The sequence below is a fragment of the Coregonus lavaretus genome (assembly GCF_964263955.1).
Source record: "Coregonus lavaretus genome assembly, chromosome: 16".
In the NCBI taxonomy this organism is placed as follows: domain Eukaryota; kingdom Metazoa; phylum Chordata; class Actinopteri; order Salmoniformes; family Salmonidae; genus Coregonus; species Coregonus lavaretus.
Window position 1 is genome coordinate 11,245,867 of NC_140003.1, and position 20,346 is coordinate 11,266,212.

Genomic DNA, 20,346 nt, shown 5'->3' on the forward strand with positions numbered 1-20,346 from the left:
ATACCATGGCTTTCAACCAATCAGCATTCAGGGCTCAAACCACCCAGTTTATAAGAGCTTCTGCTAAATGACTAAAATGTAAATGTAAATAAATCCCGTTTGCGCATGTGCATAACTATAGATAAATCCGACAGGAGAGTTTGAGTGTTGAAAGTTGGACAGAGGATCTCGAAATCTCTGTGCAAGAAACACTTTTTTTTTGCAATTGTGCCATTATTATGTGCCATATACACATATATATTTTTCTATAGAAATGCCATGGCGGCCGCACAAAAACCCGCCACCTACGACAACTACATTTTCACCAGCACATCATTTTCAAAGTAGCACAATTTGGCTGGAAAACCGAAAAATTAACGTAGCAGTTTAGGAGAATTAGGCTAATGTTGGGTTCTATTTTTCTCATAATTGGATCTGTATGTGTTGAATAGCTGGGAAGGAATGCATTAATGAGGAGCATAGGTTTGAACTGTACTGATATGGATTGTTTCACATAGCAGGCTGTGATTCATGTGGGGAACGTTAGGGGCTAGGATGAGATAAGACTTGTATTTCTCACAGATACGAACACTCTCTCTTTGTTGTCTGTGAAACCGTCCTTGAACGTGGGTACATGGAGTACAGTGGAATGGTGTCTTTTGGGTGCTGACTCCGCAGGTTATTATGATAGCAACTTATGCCTGGCAACAGTGTGCAACAAATGGAGTGCCGAGGGGTGGGACTAACCCGTGCACCAACGGATTGGCTGAGTGGAGTCTGGACCACACTCAGTCCTTTGCTCTGGTTGGCCAACAGAAGAGGTGGAGGCTTTCTGTCAGAGTATTTGAGAAAGAACCTGTAAACAATAGTTTAGTTCTCTGAGTGCCCTGCGTGGTATTTCAGTGGACCCGTATATACGAACCTTCATACTTATCATACATACATTTTGCATATAATAAATTAAGCTTGGATTGAAGATCTCTTGATTCTTATTCCAATACCAGATTTGAATTACGCAATTTCTAACACTAAGGTTAGGAAAAGGGTTAGGGTTACCTAAAATGTTCTCTTAACCTGCTACGAAAAGTAACTTCCGGTCGTAGCTGTTGCTGTACTCAATTTAGTGACAACCCATTCATCCCGATTCATTTGCACCAATGTGGCTAATATTTTTTTAGAACAAACGCAAGATAGAACAGCGCCTGTCGTTTTGAATGGGAGCAAATTACTCAAGGTGGGCAGAACAAGCAAGGAGGTGGGCAGAGCCAAGCACGAGCTAGTGAGATCCAATGGGCTTGTTCTAGCAAATATTTGCATATTTCTGTTAGGGAACACCTGCTCTTTGAAGTGAGCGTGTGCAATAACTCAATTCGCCCCTGTACGCCTAAACAACGAAACTTTGGCAAAGGGTAAAGTCTACAAAAACGCAGTCCTCTCTGTTTGTTACAGATTCTAGTTTTGGAAACAGAAAACTGTATGGAGATCAAATGTTTTATAGTGAGAAAATTAGCAGAATGTCGGCCTAAATCCATCTTCTCCCACTGCCGGCCATTGGGCTTCCTCTCATCACCATATTTGGTAGTAAGCGGAAACGCCAACCGGATGCTTCACATTTATACATCCGGGGAACTATCTGGCTTATTGTTCTATTTGTGACTGAGGTATAAGATTCGCTTTATGACCCACAAAATAACTCAAATTCCCATAATCCTCAGTTTTACGTGGTGACGTTATCAGCATAACAAACAAATCCGGAAGAGCATAATTTATCCAGATTAGACAGTTTGCTACACATTCAAAATGCTGAAGGCTGTGATTCTCATTGGAGGCCCGCAGAAAGGTAAGTGTTAAATAAATCACTCTTTTACAAATGCATACATGTTCATTCTCCAGTACTGCTCTAGAGCCATGTATCTTACTAACGTTAGCTAGTTAGCCTTGCTTTAAAGGGCTAGCTAGCTAGTTGTAATGAATGACGTGGCGTATTCATGGAAACCCTCAGGTGCAGCTTGCATATCTAAACATTCTGGCAATAAGCATTTGGTCGAAAAAGCTAACAAACAAACGATTGCATGGGCTGACAGCTTGCCACCAAGATAGTTGATAGCCTTGCATAAACATTCTGTGCTAGCTAACGTTACCGGTACTTGAATTGTCATTAATTGAACGAGTTGTGTGCTTTCAACGTCTTAGAATATAATATAATAGTATGGAGTGCTTTCTACTACATCAAATAGAATCTAGAGTGGAATAATTTGTTTTTACTTTTCCTAAGGTCACTTCTGAAAATGTAATGTGATCAACTGAGCAGGTGACTTTCATTGTCATACAGGTACACGGTTTCGACCATTGTCATTTGAGGTCCCGAAACCCTTGTTTCCAGTGGCTGGTGTGCCCATGCTACAGCATCACATTGAAGCATGTGCCAAGGTCGGTTAGGACTGATAAAATAATCAATTTCCACATCTTTTTCATTGGTAGAAAGAAACATGTTTTTAATTTCCCCAATAGGTGCCAAATATGAAGGAGATTTTGCTTATCGGCTTTTACCAGCCAAATGAAGAACTTACCAGATTCATGTGTAGCGCACAGCAGGAATTCAAAATCTCAATCAGGTAAACAAGAGGATCTTACAGAAATGTCATAAGACAAAGCATAGAACACATTCAGAATGGATGGATCATTGATAAACTTGTTGAAACTCTTGTAGGTATTTGCAGGAGTATGCTGCATTGGGCACTGGGGGCGGAATCTACCACTTCAGAGATCAGATTCTATCTGGTGGCCCTGAGGCATTCTTCATTATGAATGCTGACGTGTGCTCTGAGTTTCCTCTACCAGAGATGCTCAACTTCCAGAAAGAACACGGAGAGCCAAGCAGTTTCATCATCCTGGGGACAACTGTGAGAAGACTCCCATGATTTCTATGGCTAAGGCCTTGAATAATACAAGGAAAAGTTGGCCAATGAACTGTTGGGAGTATGTTTGGTGGGGACATTGGGGTATAATTCCTTTGACTTTGAATAGTTTTTTTCTTCTTTGTTTTGCAGGCAAACAGAAAGCAGTCCATGAACTATGGCTGTATTGTGGAAAACCAGCAAACAAATGAGGTGATGATGCAGCACATTTTAGTCATGGGCAATTCCACTGTAACGGAATTGTGCAGAGACTCAGATCTTTCACTTAAAATGTATGCCAAACAAAAAACATTAATTTCAAACTTTAACAAACTCTATGCACAAGGACTACTTTTAACAATTTACACTGAACATTTTACAAAAACACATTTACTGGAAGAACTGTGCAGATGCAAATTTAGGTAATGGAATTTCTGTAAAATCTCCCTCAGTTTGTGTGTCCACGTTTTCAAAACTCTCTTAAATACTGCTGCAAATTTAGATTCAACTATGTCTGCATAAAGAATGGGGTGTCAGCTATGACATGACACATTGACTTTGAAAAAATCTATTTGGGTTATTGAACTACATTAAGTGAAGTGGATCAACACCCGTAACGGAATTGCGGCAACGGAATTTCATCATGGGTCCTTGATCTTTACCACACATAAATGCATAATTATGGATATGAACGTCATTCTCTTCATGGTGATGTATCCTAAATAGGTACACAAAGGTATAAATATGCAATAGCCTTCTTTGCATATTTGGGTATTATTCTACACACTGGTTATTATTTTAATGAGCTCTGCCCTCAAACCGGACCAAATCTGAACCAATTATAAACATCTATGTTTCACAAGTTTGGACATCAAAGTAGAGCTCAGTACAGTAGAATTCAGTACAGTTCAGTAAAGGATACACTGATGTACAAAACATTAGGAACACCTGCTCTTTCCATGAGACTGGTGAAAGCTATGATCCCTTATTGATGTCACTTGTTAAATACACTTCAATAAGTGTAGATGAAGGAGAGGAGACAGGTTAAAGAAGGATTTTTATTGTGTTTGTGTGCCATTCAGAGGGTGAATGGGCAAGACAAAAGATTTAAGTGCCTTTGAACGGGGTATGGTAGTAGGTACCAGGTGCACTGGTTTGAGTGTGTCAAGAACTGCAACGCTGCTGGGTTTTTCACGCTCATCAGATTCCCATGTGTATCAAGAATGGTCAATCACCCAAAGGACATCCAGTCAACTTGACACAACTGTGGGAAGCATTGGAGTCAACATGGGCCAGCATCCCTGTGGAACGCTTTCGACACATTGTAGAGTCCATGCCCCGCTGAATTGAGGCTGTTCTGAGGGCAAAAGGGGTACAACTCAATATTAGGGAAGGTCTTCCTAATGTTTTGTACACTGTAGTTCAGTAGAGTACTTTACAATACAGTACAGTGTAATCAACTCGTGTGCTCTACTGTGTATTGTACTGAACTCTACTGTACTGAACTATACTCTACTTTTCTTTACTGTACTGGGCTGTCCCAACTTGTGAACCCAACTGGTTTGTGACTACTATGATTTCCCATTGTAGCCAATTCAATTGCAGAAATTCCGTTACCGATTTGGTAACGGAATTTCGAGTTAATCAAGTAATAATTCATAAATAAAATGTATATCAGTAAACTAACTAATTAATAGGTCTACCTTCTGTGAACTTTAATTATAAATGTGAAAATATCTTAATGATATGTGGGTTTTTGGTAATGGAATTTTAATGCACAAGGCAATGTTTCTTAAACTTACAAAAGGCAGAAAAATGTCTAACTAAATATAAGTGTTGATATTAGTTGGCAGGGGTCTTTGCTTCAACAGTGAGTATTGATGTACTTAGAACACCTTTTAAGACTTTTTTGCTAGATGTTTTCTAAGACTATCCATCTGTTTGACATGAAATCAAAGCCTAATATTTAGGATGGAAAATGGTAGAAAAATGTATATGCCTTCATTTATCTAAAATAGACGTACCTTTCATTTGACACCCAATTAGACATGCTCCTATGAACTTCACGTTTGTGATCATGGTTCCTTTTACATGCTTTTATACAAACATCTGACAGTTCTTACTTGATTCAGAAATGATTTACTAATCTGCTCTTATTTCAGGTTTTACATTATGTGGAGAAGCCTAGCACTTTTGTTAGTGACATCATCAACTGTGGAATCTACCTGTTTACCCCGGAGATCTTCCAACATATTGGGGAAGTCTTCCAGAAGAACCAGCAGGACTTGCTGTTGTGAGTGGGAGGAATCCCTCGGGGACCCTATCGTGGGAGCATAGAGATCCTATAAAGATCCTAGGATCTCTATGCGTGGGAGTGGTGCATGTGCATGTGATCATTTCCTATCCTTGGTTCTCCTCATTTGTCTTATTTCCTTTTTTCTTTCCTGCCATCATTCTGTTTCCTGTTTCCTGTTTCCCATCACCAGATATCCATACGAGGGGTAAGTCGGTACAGCTAGGGTGCACAGTGTGGTTGTAGAGTAGAGATGTGCATTAGTAAAATACGTCACACCAAAATATGTATCTAAAAAGTGTATTTCTTTTTGGAGTCACAATAACAGCACATGGTGTGATAGATCATTCTTAAAGCTGCAGTATGTCACTTTTTGGGCGACCTGACAATTCACAGAAATGTGAGTTATAGATATTTCGTTTTCATGGAAAGCCTAAGAAGAAGGTAGATGTGCACTTTCTATGCCTCCTGTGCTTAAGTGTCATTTTTGCGTTTTGTACACCAGCTTCAAACAGCTGAAAATACAATATATTTTTGTTATTGAAAATATATTTTACAGTTGTTTAGATGTACAATGATTCTCTACACTATACATTGCTTGTTTTGTCACAAACTATTTCCCCACACTGCACGTCCTCATCACTTTTCAAGATTGAGAGCGTTGGCATACAGATTTATACAATTGGTTATTCACAAATCACATGTACAATCAAGTATTTCAGTATAACATTTGGACCCATTCAAAATAATTGGTGTGATGTATTGATATTCATAGTTTGGACTATGAGTATGTGTACCATTACTCAAGTCAACCATGTTGTCTCTGATTCCTCTTCTGTCCAATGCATGTTCCTGTCACAATCCATTTTAATACTACTGTGCTTGTCAACTTAACACTCCCCATGTATCCTTGGGCACTTGGGGAATCCTTTACTCACTTTGTCTACAGCCCTTCAAACTGTCTTGTATAGCCTTTCAAAATTCAATCAGAAATAGTTGTGATCTACCTTTGGTAAACACTGTACTACAGAATAATCTCCTACATTGGTCTCTTCCTCAGAGATGAGCAGACCAATGGCAACGGCTGGCATCGGGCTGAGGCCATTCGGTTAGAACAGGACATCTTCACAGCCCTGGCTGGGCAGGGCAAGCTCTACGTCTACAAAACACCCGCCTTCTGGAGCCAGATCAAATCTGCAGGGTGAGTAGGTAGTCTGCATCTGTGGAAAAACTATTGTGTGGTCAGTGAAACCTGAAGATGTCGGAGTAGTATACCCAACCATATTATGAACCGGCTTTGTCTCATTTTTTTTTAACAGGTCTGCAATATACGCCAGTCGCTTGTACCTTAACCAGTACCATAAAACCCATCCTGAAAGACTGGCTACAACTGAAGATGGAGGGCCTAGAATAAGTGGTAGGCTAATCCAGTACTTGCCGTTTGTTAGCTTTGCAGTTTCTGGTTTGTGATTACACACCAGTGATTTGTTTTTGTGTCCCAGGAAATGTTTACGTTCACCCAACAGCCAATATTGACCCTACTGCGGTGGTAAGTGCTTCTTGTCCTTGGTATTACTACTTACCTATGCAGCACAATACAATTCAAAACTCCTCAGTCAAAGACACAACAACAACATATTCCTAATAATAATAATGAAAACATTTTTATTTTCTATAGTTGGGTCCCAACGTCTCCATAGGCACAGGAGTGACCATCGGGGCTGGGGTGCGCGTGAGAGAGTCCATCATCCTCCACGGGGCTACTCTACAGGCAAGCAGTTACCAGTGGCATATCTTACCTTTGTGGCAAATGTCTTTTTTTATTTTTATTAGCCAGTTCCTCAAGCGAAAAATAAATGCTGAAATGGCTCTTCTTCCCTTGATCATAGCTCACAGATCATATTTTTATTTGTATCATGTCCACGTGTTCATAAGTATGATTGATAATTGAGTGACCTAATTCTGTTGTTATGTTTATTTTAGGATCACAGTTGTGTGTTGAACTGTATAGTGGGGTGGGACAGCACTATCGGCAAGTGGGCCAGAGTTGAAGGAACTCCCAGTGACCCCAATCCAAATGACCCCTTTGCCAAAATAGACAGTGAAACACTCTTCAGAGATGGAAAACTCACACCATCAATCACCATTCTTGGTAAGTTGCTAATACTTTTACCCTTATACCACTGAGTTGAGCTGTACTGGGCTGGCCTGGTTATGCATACACCATAGTTGCTGAAACTGTGCTGGAACGGACTACAATATCTGAGCCAGCACAGTGCGGTCCGGCGAGATAGTGTGAAAGGTATTGGATAAGTGTTGATTTTTGGATCATGTAACTTTTTGTATAAAATTAGTTCATAAACAATAACATACATACTAAACGACTACATACATCACCTGCCCAGACCCGTTAGCCCTCACCCTTATCTCCAGCGCCCTTATCACTTTCTGCCACATGGCCTCAAACTGCGCCATTTCTCTGTCGCCCACGCTTTTTCAATTTTTAGATCAAGCGTTTGACCTTTCCATTGCGTGAACGACAGAGGATTGGCTGATTTCTAGTTGACATTGTTTTAATATTGCTCTTTTTTCAGGATGTAATGTGACTATCCCATCGGAGGTGATCATACTCAACTCAATTGTTCTGCCACACAAAGACCTCAACAGGAGCTTCAAAAACCAAATTATACTGTAGTTAATTTGCTGTGTTCTGTTCATTTAGTGTCAAATGAATTAAGGAGAGTAGCTTGAAGAACAATGTCACTGCCTATGGGTTCTTGTATATAAGATGTCAAATAAAGATGACTTATTTAGGTGTTTGGAAAGATAATGTTTTAGCCTTTATGAATTAACTGACATGTGAGAGGCTTTGGGAGGATGATAGTGTGTTGGTTAGATTACCTCAACATATTTGAATGTCATCCCATAACTTATGAAAAAAGTTTTATAAAATTAACTGTTGAAGCGAGAATCCTTAATTTGAAACACTAACAAAGCGGTCACCCCACCTGTGTTTTGGTAAAAAGCTGAGGAATGGGCCTGGAGAAATGTAACCAATCAAATTGAGCTATGGGTGCAACCATGTTGAGGCTAGACAGTGTTTGTTTACAAACATTGGAGTAAAACAAGCTTCTATTTTGGCTTCTGATGGGGTACGACAGTTGAACTAAGCTCATGAGGTATGTATAAGTTAGTCTTCAAGAATCATTGGATAGATGTGTGTGTGTATATATATATACACACACACACGTCAAATGGATGTAGCAACTAAGGATTCTAGCTTTACATTTCTGCACTATCCCTATGATTAGCTCTGTATTCACTACCATGTAAGGGAAATAAAACAATGGTTATATTTTGGCACGGGGATTGCTAGCATTACTTACCATTTGGTGGTGGTGCTAGCCTAGTTACTGAGAAATGTAATCTTGAAAATGTGAAAGTCTGCAGCTGATTTAGTCAAGATTGCAAAATTAAAGGAATTGTTAGCTACGAACTTCAATTTGTGAGGGGTAATTTGGGGGCCTTTTACATGAGTGCTTTGATTAAAACATGACCATTTTAATTGCAAGAGTTATTCTGGCATTCTTCTGAAAGAAATGCATGAGTCTCATGTTTTAGGTTAAAGGGACAATCAGTGGCAACCCTGCCTGTTTTGGTAAATAGCTGATGGATGGGGCTGTTGAAATGTACCACTTCAAATTCATAGACAGAGCTATGGATGCAAGGACTGACCAACCATGAGAAACAGTTTAACCTTGAGGCTATACAGTGTTTGTTTACAATTAAATTGTTTACAAACATTGGAGTACAAATCTATTTAAGTCCAATAATGGATGTACCAATCACAGATTGCCGATTTTAAATAGCAATCAAGAAATGTTTGCTTTCAATTTGAACATGGCAGGGAACCTAAAGATTCGGCCTGTGTGGGTGGGGAAGGGGCTGTAGGAGAGTAACTTTAAATTAGTAGCCTCTGATTCTGTTTTTTGCTAGTGACAATCATAACCGGGAAATTGTTACCCAGTATTCAAATGGTTGCTGCATGCCTAATTTGAAAGTGAAATAACGTTGGCTTCAATCAAGCACTCCTGGTTTAAAAAATAAAAATACAGTTTTGAAACTAAATTGCAAGAGTCAGTGCCGAGTATAGGAGAAAAGGTTTTGATTCTCACGTTCATGCAGAAATGTCTCGTTTCACAGCTCTATCCATTTAGAAACAGTACTACAACAGTTTCATAATGCAGTTTATTCAAAGTTTCTCATGCATTAGTGTGGAGTTCCTAGAATGTACACTGTTCTAACCCTTCAAATCATACTCCATGTTATGATACCAAACACATACATATTACATTTTTACATCGAAAAGATAGCTAGCCAAATGTGAAGTGCTTTAGTTTCTCATGAATATACAAAAACAGTCTTCATTCCACACAAACTAATCCAACTTAAAAGAAGTCTGGAAACCACAATATCAGTTGGGGGAAGTAAAGAACTTATTTTTGCCCGGGTCAGTCTTTGCCCTGTTACTGCAAAATAAAAAGACCACCACAAGTGACAAGATTGTTACAAGAACCAATGAGAAAAGCTAGCAAATCAGTCGTATACCATCAACAAAACGATTTAGGCAAATTACAAAATGTTCATTTAAGAAGAAAAAAAACTCAAGTAGTCTTACGTATTATTGAAGGCATTCTTCATTCTGCCCTTCAGGGAACCACTGGTAGGAGTCTTTGGGTATTTACTCAGCTCCGGGGAAGTCAGCGGTTTAAACAGACGATCTGAAGAGATGGTAGATACGTGTTAGAGGCACCATGATGATTTAGCCTTCGTCATAGTCCAGCATAGTGTACATTAAAGCGGACACACAACCCCGGTGATATTTGGGTGAGGCTGTTGAGTCACCATTGATGGACAGTTTTTCGATAGCACAGCAGCTTAGTGATGCTGGCAGGTTGTGTGTTTACCGCGGTCTGTGCTGTGGCTCTCGCTATTGATGTTGGCATCGACAACTGATGATATAACTTGGTCCCTCTCCACCATGATGAGGCGTTTCCAGTACTCAACAGGGAACGACAGCATTCTGCCTATGACCTGAGAGAGATGAAATCAAATACAAAGAGGCAATATACAGAGGCATCACACCGAATTCAAATCGTATTAACATCTCCATGGGTGACATTGACAGTGCAAGTGTTACAGCACCGAAAGGACCGTATCATTGGAAATACTGTGGCACTTCATAAAAATAATCTATATATATATAATAAAATCAGGAACACTGCAAAATACTGGAATAGTGACGATCTCAATTGCATTTATGCACAAGACAGTGCCCACCTTTGGCTGAATGTTTGTGTCTCTCATAATGGTCATTGGGGAGGGCTCTGCCATTCCATGTCCAACAATGGTTGGTCCAAACACCCTGGACAAATTGTTCTTGTCCATCTGACAGAGGGGGCTCTGCATGACTCTACAGTGGGAGATAAGGCAGTGTGCAGTATTTTTATTAAAGAAATTACCCCTTATTGAATATAGACTTCCTGTTTACTCATGCAATAAACTGCATCTGAGTGGTCCAATTTTGCTTCACTACCATTATCGTGACAAGTTATGAAACTCGTCATTTATGGAATTGCAAGTTGAGAAAATGGTTCAACGTTGCAAATCAGTGCCCTCTCGGAGAGAAACCAAAATTCACTCCAAAGCCAGAGGTATCCCATCACCCATAGGTGTTACCTCTGTAGATGAAGCATGAGGAAAGCCAGTGTATCTCTGTTGGGCTTAGGCAGATCCCCTATGGCCCGGTACATTATTGCTGCGCTGTCATCATCAGGAATTTCTGTAATTGATACACATCAGTGAGGCTCTTGGGACACCTTAGGATAAAGAACATTGTAACAATGCTGAGAGATACAGTACATTATACCTCAAATCTATACTCCCTCAGCAGATTATAATCTTTCAGTTGATTAGCTCACTTCATTATGACTGAGAAGGCCTCGAGTGTAGAAATTATGGTTCTCTGTAGCATATGTCCATTATTGGCTGCCAAGGAAAATTAGACAAGGCAGCCCTGGGCTCCCTCAGACATCAACGCAATTAACAAAAAGGGAGGTGCTGTGTCCTAAAGTAAAATTGGCTTTTCTAAGAGGCAGCAAGAGAGACTGATTTACATTGGATAATTTCCAGCACGGTGCAAATTACCACTTACCCTTCACTCAAGATCATACAAGATTGAAATGAATATGCTGAAAGTAGACAAACTGGGCTAGGATAAATATTGAGCGTTGATTGTTTTACAGTCATCAAGGAGTTGTCAGGAATTACAATGAAATAACCATCTGCCCTGAATGGATGAGCTTAAGTAAACGCATTCCATGTCTCCAGCACTTGATACCTAAAAGGTTTCCGAGGCGATTTTGAGATCATTAAAAATCAATCCATGAGTTACTGCCAAATGCATTCTCTTTATGTAGAAAGCATCGTTCAGATACTCTAGTGCGGCTTAAAACCAGAGGCGAAATCACTAAGTCTGAGTGCAACACTCAGATCCTGCTTTGCACATTCAGGGGCGAATACCATCTTCCACTTATGTCGAATTTGTCTCCCACGGACATCACTAGGTATCAAGTGCTGGGGACATGGGAATGCGACTTAACTAATTTTCACCATCTGCCCTGAATGGATGAGGTTAAGTGGAAGTTATGTGCCACATAATAAACATAAGGTATTTGCTGATCATTAAATGTGATAGTTTTTTAATTTCTGAAGTTGTTTGGAAGACTGTTTGCGTCATTCAGAATTAAAGTATTGCGTAATTGGTCAGATACTCAATTAAGTTCTGGGTCCATGTGTGTTAAAAGAAGAGATATGAGGATCAGAATGAAGAGCTCCACCTTTTCTCTTTTCAAGTTACGGGGGAAGTCTATGGGCCAAATGTCCCTTCTTCCGAAATTCTAAAGATGCCAACACCTGCGAAATCGTGATTTATACAAAGCACCGGAACTAATGCCGCTTGATCTCATGCATCCCGTTGTATCATGACAGATCTACGGTACCATTTATGTAGTCCACGAGAGATTATTCAGTCAACTACTGCATTGGTTCTGCACAGTGATTATAGCCTAGTGCTCTGTGTTAATACAATACCAATTGTAGTCAGAGAAAATCAATCACAGCTGCTCAACAGGCAATTAAGACCACTTGACATACAATACAGTCAAAAGTTTGGACACACCTACTCATTCAAGGGTTTCTTTATTTTTACTATTTTCTACATTGTAGAATAAACAGTGAAGACATCAAAACTATGAAATGACACATGGAAAAAATTAGATTCTTCAAATAGCCACCATTTGCCTTGACAGCTTTGCACACTCTTGGCATTCTCACACCTTCATGAGGAATGCTTTTCCAACAGTCTTGAAGGAGTTCCCACATATGCTGAGCACTTGTTGGCTGCTTTTCCTTCACTCTGCGGTTCAACTCATCCCAAACCATCTCAATTGGGTTGAGATTGGGTGATTGTGGAGGCCAGGTCATCTGATGCAGCACTCCATCACTCTCCTTGGTCAAATAGCACTTTGGTCATTGTCCTGTTGAAAAACAAATGGTAATCCCACTAAGCGCAAACCAGATGGGATGGTGTATCACTGCAGAATGCTGTGGTAGCCATGCTGGTTAAGTGTACCTTGAATTCTAAATAAATCACCAGCAAAGCACCCCCACACCACCTCCATGCTTCACGGTGGGAACCACACATGCGGAGGTCAACCGTTCACCTACTCTGCATCTCACAAAGACAGTGGTTGGAACCAAAAATCGCAAATTTGGACTCAGACCAAAGGACAGATTTCCACTGGTCTAATGTCCATTGCTCGTGTTTCTTGGCCCAAGCAAGTCTCTTCTTATTGGTGCCCTTTAGTAGTGGTTTCTTTGCAGCAATTTGACCATGAAGGACTGATTCACGCAGTCTTCTCTGAACAATTGATGTTGAGATGTGTCGGTTACTTGAACTCTGAAGCATTTATTTGGGCTGCAATTTCTAAGGCTGGTAACTCTAATGAACTTATCCTCTGCAGCAGAGGTAACTCTGGGTCTTCCTTTCCTGTGGCGGTCCTCATGAGAGCCAGTTTCATCATAGCGCTTGATGGTTTTTGCGACTGCACTTGAAGAAACATTCAAAGTTCTTGAAACATTCCGTATTGACTGACTTTCATGTCTTAAAGTAATGATGGACTATCATTTCTCTTTGCTTATTTGAGCTGTTTTTGCCATAATACAGACTTTGTCTTTTACCAAATAGGGCTGTCTTCTGTATACCCCCCTACCTTGTCACAACACAACTGATTGGCTCAAAACGCATTAAGGAGGAAAGAAATTCTACAAATTAACTTAAGGCACACCTGTTCATTGAAATGCATTCCAGGTGACTACCTGATTAAGCTGGTTGAGAGAATGCCAAGAGTATGCAAAGCTGTCTAGGCAAAGGGTGGCTACTTTGAAGAATCTCAAATATATTTTGATTTGTTTTTTTGGTTACTACATGATTCCATATGTGTTATTTAATAGTTTTGATGTCTTCACTATTATTCTACAATGTAGAAAATAGTAAAAATAAAGAAAAACCCCTTGAATGAGTAGGTGTGTCCAAACTTTTGACTGGTACTGTATATGCACCTCAAGGAATTCAAGAGAGGTTGACTATTGTATACCCTCCACTTGAGAAACCAAGGCTGCGTTTAAACAGGCAGCCCAATTCTGATATTTTGTCCACTAATTGGTCTTTTTACCAATCACGTCAGATCTTCACATCAGCTCTTTTTCAGAGCTTATCCGATTTGTCAAAATTTGTGAAAGAAAAGATCAGAATTGGTCTCTGTGTAAACACAGCCCAAGTGTCCCTTCCATTTGGTGGTGTGACAGTGGATGAGTCCCAAATGGCACCCTATATAGTGCATTACTGTTGACCAGGGCCCATATGTGCCATTTGGAACAGTGTGTGGGAACACATACCACAGGCCTCCATGAAGGTTCTATGCAGCCTGAAGGTGATGAGAGGCTCCTTCAGTTTCCTCAGGAAGTCCTTGAGAAGTCCACAGACAACGTGGATCTCATCCACTCTACTGAGCATGAGCGGCCTTTTCCTGTTAATGTATCTCTCTCTCAGCTCCTTCACCATACGCTCACCCCCAGGAACACGGTAGATGCCTTTCTGCAACAGAGGGAGGAGGAAGTCAAACTTATGTTGATAACAAGGCAAATACAAATATCTGAATGGAAAGTATTCCAGATAGAAAATAACATACCTCCTCTAATCCCCTTTTCTCAATTTCATTCACGCACTGAACAATTATCTGAGGGATCCTAGGCTGGGTAGGTGGGGCAAAGCTCTCTAACGTGTCCTGCAAGTGAATGAGAAATCTTTATTTTAACAAACAGAACAAACAGCAAGGTTGGAATCTTAGGAATATTGAGTTGAGGTACCTCAGATCCATTAGCGCCACACAAGGCAGAGGCAGAGCAGCTGTCCAGGCACTTCTGTTTACATTCAGGATGAGCTACCACACGGCAGTCCCTGCACTTCACAGCCATCTTCCCGAACCGGATCCTCTTCCCACATGGCACACACGTTTCTGGACGAATCACCTGAAAAGGGCCCAGACGGTTAGAAGTTGCATACACATTCTAAACATGAGAACATGGGAAGATGGTATCCATGAAACAGTTCTTACCGTTTTAGACAGGAAGAAGTGTCTCAAAGCTTTGCTAACAGTGGGAGTGAACACCTGGTTAAATCTAGGCTCTGTGGTGGTGGACTCCATTTCGGTCATGGTGTCAGGCTCCACGGTAGTTTCATGGTCAACAGCGGTTTCATCATTGGGAGTCCACACTGACGTTTGCTCTGAGGGACAGAAATATAGACCATTTTATTGAATGGGAATTGGGAAACGTTGCTTGAGCCACAGCGACTATGGAGTATATCTCCCTTACCGCCAACAGATGAAATCTGGTGCTCCTTCCGGTAAGTCCTGGATGGTTTCTCAGGTGTTTCCTGGGTGATGTCGATCACCATGTGAATTTGACCTCCACTCTCTGGGGTTGTGACAGATGCTGTCACAATCGTAGTCTCAACTTCCTGAATAAGAGCGAAACGCTTTACATTTTAACGATTCGTATTTAATAAACTAATCTGATCATTCCATGCTATTTGAGTGAGTCAGTGCTGAATTGTCTTTGTTCCCTCAGAGTGAAGTAATCTCTACAGTGCATGTGGGAGGAGAAGGAATGTGACCGAGGCAGACAAAGACTGCATCCCAAATGGCACCCTATTTCTTATATATTGAAGTAGTACACCATAGGAAATAGCGTGCCATTTAGGATGCAAACAATGGGTATGGTCCAGTGCCGTTTCCACCTGTGCACTGAAAGGATGACACTGAGCAGAGGGCCTGGAGACTGACGAATGAGCCACCTAATAGGTGACAACCCACTACCCACTGGGAACAGACGTCAGTTCCACGCCTAGTTGAGCAAGTTATCAACTAACGCAAATTCAACAAAAAATGTCACCATGTCATTGGATTTAGGTAAAAAGTTGGGTGGGGGGAAAAAAAATGAATTTCCCTTGCGTTGATGACTTTTTTCAAAGCCAATCAGTTTTCCATGTCAATTCAACATAGTCACAGATTTCTGGTTGAAATGACATGGCAACAACGTTGATTCAACCAGTTTTTGCCAAGTGGGTAGGTCCAGGGACAATGGCCAGGAACACATCAGATGATTCCGCAGAATAAACGTTTAACCAGGAACTGCTAATGTTTTGTTAACTGTATATTAACGATTCTCTGTTAATCCAGTAAGGTTCTTTCTATCCCACAAAATGTCCAATTATTTATTTTCAAAGACACATAAGCTCTAATGACCTGCTGATAATATGAATGTATACGTTTTAACTAAAAACCTTGTGTTTGTGCCTAGGGATTAAAATAGACTTGCTGAACCAAGTCACAGTCTCCCCGGTGAAAAGGCCTTAGTTCCACTCCAGCTGGTTCAAATAACTTTCAGAGAACTGGACTGCCATTGCATTGTGAAGCCAAATACTTCTTAGCAGAAGATTTTGTGTAAAACCAGAAAGCATCCATTTTTAAACAAAGGAATAAGCATCAATTTTCAACATGAACAATTCAGATAGTCAGTTTTTTGTGGTTGAAACTGAAACTCCAGTGAATTTTTTTTTCATATTATGAAAGTTAAACAAAAGGCTGCAACATGGAGAGGTTATGAAAAGTATGTTTGGTCAAAATCACTAATATTTGGCCTCTGCTTACCTTTTCCACTGGTCTTCTTTCGAGGAGATCGTCTGAGTGGCCACCTACTCTTCCTCTCTTCCCCGCAGGAGCACCTCCATTTGGTCCCATGGAAGAGCGCTGGTAATGCCCAAAAGTGCAGAACATGGGTCAAAAGCACCATCATAATCATAGCTTCAACCTCAAGAGGTCCACTCTTACCCTTTTTTCCCTTGCCCTCGACTTAAGTGGTTTCACGGCTGTCACATCCAGGTCCTGTTCATATTGAAACAAAATGTTCGCATCAAAAAGTGATACATGGACAAGCCTCAAGCCACATCCAGCTTTGATGGTCATTGACATTTAATTATCTTGCTTTCAATGTGGATGTTCAGTCATAAATACAAAAAATATCATACCATGTCATCATCAGTTCTATCATAACTAATATCAGAGTGAGACAGGAATGAAGATTCGTCGATGACAGATAATCTAATGAGAAATCAGAAGAAACAAACAATAAAATACAACTGAGAAAAAAAAGCAGTAATATAAAAAGTAATGGGATATGGCTATACATGTAATACCGTTTGCTCTTGTGCTGGGGGATATTGGCTCCCCTGTGGTTGAAGTTGGCCAGCAGAGATCTCTGCTCATCATTCAGACATGCATTGGACTTGCTGTCATGGACCAGTATATCACACATCAGTTGCATTTGCCGCTGCTGTGAAGGAATACAATATGACAGTTAAAGGAGGACTTCTTCTTCTTACAGACTACATAAAGTATATATTTGTACGCATTGACAAATCAAGCCATGCATTTACTGATGAATGTTGAAGTGCATCACTGATAAGTTTACAAGTTTTACGCAAGATAAAATGGTGCTACTACATTAGGATTTGTCATGAATATGACACCTACCATGACGTTGTGAAAGTCATTCTGGACCTCTAATAGTGCAAATCATGAGTTCCAATAGGACAGTGTAACAAGCTTAAAGGGAGCCATACCAGGTACTGAAAGTCTGCCTCGGCCTTGAAGCGCTTCTTAATCTCCACATCGACCTGGTTGCGACAGTGTTTTAGTTTGACCTCCAGGGCAGCCTGGGCTATGTCGGACTTCAACAGCAGCTCCTTGTGCCTCTTCAGCTCCAGCTCTGCATGTAGCCATTTCTTCCTTGTGGCATCATAGTTATTCACTACCTCAATAAACTCTGGCAGAAAGAGAAGACCAAAGTGATGAGGCTTGTGTCAGACACCAATTTGAACGCCATAGGCAGCAAGAATTGCATTGTAGAGAAGCCTGTTCCATGTGTGTGTAATGACAGAACAAAAAGGATATACCATAACAAGAAATTAGCACATGCAAAGTTTGGCCATAACATCTCACTTTTGTCTGGTCACATCTTTTTAGGGGCTGTAACGTTCCGAACTGAACAAAAGCAAAATGGCATAGGGGAGTAGTATGCCAAGATTGAAATCGTGCACACACAAAAATGGATTTGACTGGGCGTTCACTTATTTAAGTCCCAGGTAAGCCCATGGAATATAAACATCTGAACAGGAATATGGTATTGCAGAATGGACTTCTAATTCTGTGAAACAAAAATGTATTGTGTAGAGCCACAAAGAAAACCTGCAATCAACTTTCATTGATTATTCTGCAACAAGTTCACAACCACTATTCAGATTGCATTCTTACCAAGTTCAGTGTTGTTCATTGCATTTTCCTCCACAGCAATCCGTTGAAGGCACAGAGAGAGAAGCTCCCTGATAAAGGCTTCGCCCATTTTACTGATGGATAGAAAAGTTTGCATCTAAATAAATTGATTCTAAATTCAGAGAAGCATAGAGCAAAGGCCTAAAAATCAAAAACAATCAATAGGCCTATACTACAGCTCCTCCTTACCTTTCAGGTAGGACGCAGGCTGTCAAATGAACATGCTTGCGGGGAGCCAAATAAAAGCCCATCCCTACAACTGGGATGATCCAAAATGCGCCTAAACAGGTAGGCTATTTCATTAATTTAAATGAATATCTCAATCAATAATCAATATGTATCACTAGTTTCAATATCAATGGCCAAAAAATAATATATTACAACAAATTGGGATATAATATCACATAAACGTTTGAGGACTAAATAGGAATTCACACCTCAACATAGAACATTCTAATTACAAAGCGCGCGCACCTTTTTCTTTTGTTGCTCAATATGTGCGCGATCCCTCGTAGCCAGTGTTGCCAACTTAGCGACTTTGTCGCTATATTTAGCGAGTATTCAGACGCCTCTAGCGACACATTTTCAAAAAAGCGACTAGTGACAAATCTAGCGACTTTTTCTGATGTTATTGGAGACTGACGTGAAAGCACGTATCGTTCTTACGCGGAGGAGTGAACATCTCCTGCTCTGACTGCAGCGCGAGGACTGGGCCACCTGTGAGTGCTTTGGTACGGGGGCCACCCGGTCAATGGGTTCCGGTGGCATTCCCCCTTGAGATTTGTTGTTATAAATAGCTGTTTACATTTACATTTTAATCATTTAGCAGACGCTCTTATCCAGAGCGACTTACAGGAGCAATTAGGGTTAAGTGCCTTGCTCAAGGGCACATCGACAGATTTTTCACCTAGTTCTGTTCAATCCAAAAATGTCTGGTCTATATACCCCAATCACAACTTTTTTTTATCACCTTCCCAAAGAGCAATTTTTACCTTCCCAAATTAAAATACTTTATTTATTTTTGTTTGATATGCCAACATGGGTCTACTCTAGGACCTACAGTAGGTCATTCACAGTGATTTAATAAGAGTTCTACTGAAATAGATAAATGGGGCTGTCAACAGAGCCAGAAATTCACCATTAAAAATGTGCCTCTAAAAAGGCCAACATTGGAATAATATTCAAATGTATTTTGCATAAATGTACAGGTAACTGACAAAATAAAGGAAACACTTGCGTAAATGAGGTATACAAAGTATATTGAAAGCAGGTACTTCCACACAGGTGTGGTTCCTGAGTTAATTAAGCAATTAACATCCCATCATGCTTAGGGTCATGTAGGATATAAAAATGGCAGGTTACCTATTATTTTGTCTACCATGGCTAGAAGAAGAGATCTCAGGGGTTTAAAGTGTGTGTGTGTGTGTGTGTGTGTGTGTGTGTGTGTGTGTGTGTGTGTGTGTGTGTGTGTGTGTGTGTGTGTGTGTGTGTGTGTGTGTGTGTGTGTGTGTGTGCGCGTGCGTGTCTCAGTCACCAGATCTCAACCTAATTGAACACTTATGGGAGATTCTTGAGCAGCGCCCGAGACAGCGCTTTCCACCACCATCAACAAAACACCAAATTATGGTATTTCTCATGGAAGAATGGTATTGCATGTTTTGCATGTTATTTTGGCATTAATACGTGTTACATATCAGTTTGCAAAAAATGTAAAAAATCAATAAAAAATCATTCAGTTAATAAAGCCGCATACAAACATGGTCTCCTTTTTGCTTTCTTGAGTAAGGCAGCTCCAGAATGCAGGTGTTCAGTCTAGCTCAGTGCTTTCTGTGATGGTGGGGAAGCCAGCGGAAAATACGGAGCGTAGGGGTTGGTAATGTTCTCTAGTTGTGCCGTGATTGGCTCAGTGTTCTGTCACTCATGGGGACGTTACGTCACTGCCAAATCTAAGGGTAGAGCTCGGAAATTCAAGCCTCTTGGGTGCTGCCATAGAGTTACATTAGAAGTGTCCATCCAAGAAGGCTCAAGGTCATTGGCCACAGATAAAATGACGTCAAATCACGTTATATCTACAGTAGCTTTGATTGGACTGATCATGTCAATATCATACTTTCAAAATCTTAGCTAGCAGTCATCATCATGAATCAAGTTGACAATCTACTGG

The 20,346-nt window shown here is 40.5% G+C and overlaps 2 protein-coding genes across 3 annotated transcripts; one reads left to right on the top strand and one right to left on the bottom strand.

Moving 5' to 3' along the window:
* The first annotated feature begins 1,702 nt into the window (after window positions 1–1,702).
* On the top strand, window positions 1,703–8,734 carry LOC311143303 (mannose-1-phosphate guanylyltransferase regulatory subunit alpha-A). 2 transcript variants are annotated; one of them, XM_084179133.1, is made up of 13 exons: window positions 1,703–1,819; window positions 2,312–2,409; window positions 2,491–2,594; window positions 2,690–2,882; window positions 3,030–3,089; window positions 5,039–5,169; window positions 5,363–5,377; window positions 6,230–6,370; window positions 6,489–6,586; window positions 6,672–6,718; window positions 6,848–6,940; window positions 7,153–7,321; window positions 7,764–8,734. In XM_084179133.1, exons 1-13 carry the CDS (start codon window positions 1,780–1,782, stop codon window positions 7,862–7,864), a joined length of 1,290 nt encoding a protein of 429 aa, XP_084035259.1. In that variant the 5' UTR covers window positions 1,703–1,779; the 3' UTR covers window positions 7,865–8,734. The 2 variants fall into 2 exon arrangements, with proteins under 2 accessions (XP_084035259.1, XP_084035260.1); XM_084179134.1 differs by lacking the exon at window positions 5,363–5,377.
* Window positions 8,735–9,616: 882 nt separating this feature from the next.
* Window positions 9,617–18,433, bottom strand: LOC311143339 (rac GTPase-activating protein 1; the record flags this gene model as incomplete). The annotated part of the gene is made up of 17 exons (XM_084179181.1): window positions 9,617–9,698; window positions 9,848–9,950; window positions 10,137–10,263; window positions 10,510–10,642; window positions 10,909–11,011; window positions 14,188–14,386; window positions 14,481–14,576; window positions 14,659–14,820; window positions 14,907–15,076; window positions 15,166–15,310; window positions 16,503–16,601; window positions 16,683–16,736; window positions 16,880–16,952; window positions 17,048–17,184; window positions 17,474–17,676; window positions 18,165–18,256; window positions 18,372–18,433. The coding sequence occupies 17 exons, from the start codon at window positions 18,431–18,433 to the stop codon at window positions 9,644–9,646; spliced, it is 2,013 nt and encodes a 670-aa protein (XP_084035307.1). The 3' UTR covers window positions 9,617–9,643.
* Between the last annotated feature and the right edge of the window lie 1,913 nt (window positions 18,434–20,346).

What these genes read in the sequence shown, in the direction of transcription:
- LOC311143303 (XM_084179133.1), top strand. Translation starts at nt 1,780, where the DNA reads ATGCTGAAGGCTGTGATTCTCATTGGAGGCCCGCAGAAAG. An exon ending in TGGAGGGCCTAGAATAAGTG is followed by an intron (nt 6,587 to 6,671) that starts GTAGGCTAATCC and finishes TTTGTGTCCCAG; the next exon opens with GAAATGTTTACGTTCACCCA. An exon ending in ATATTGACCCTACTGCGGTG is followed by an intron (nt 6,719 to 6,847) that starts GTAAGTGCTTCT and finishes TATTTTCTATAG; the next exon opens with TTGGGTCCCAACGTCTCCAT.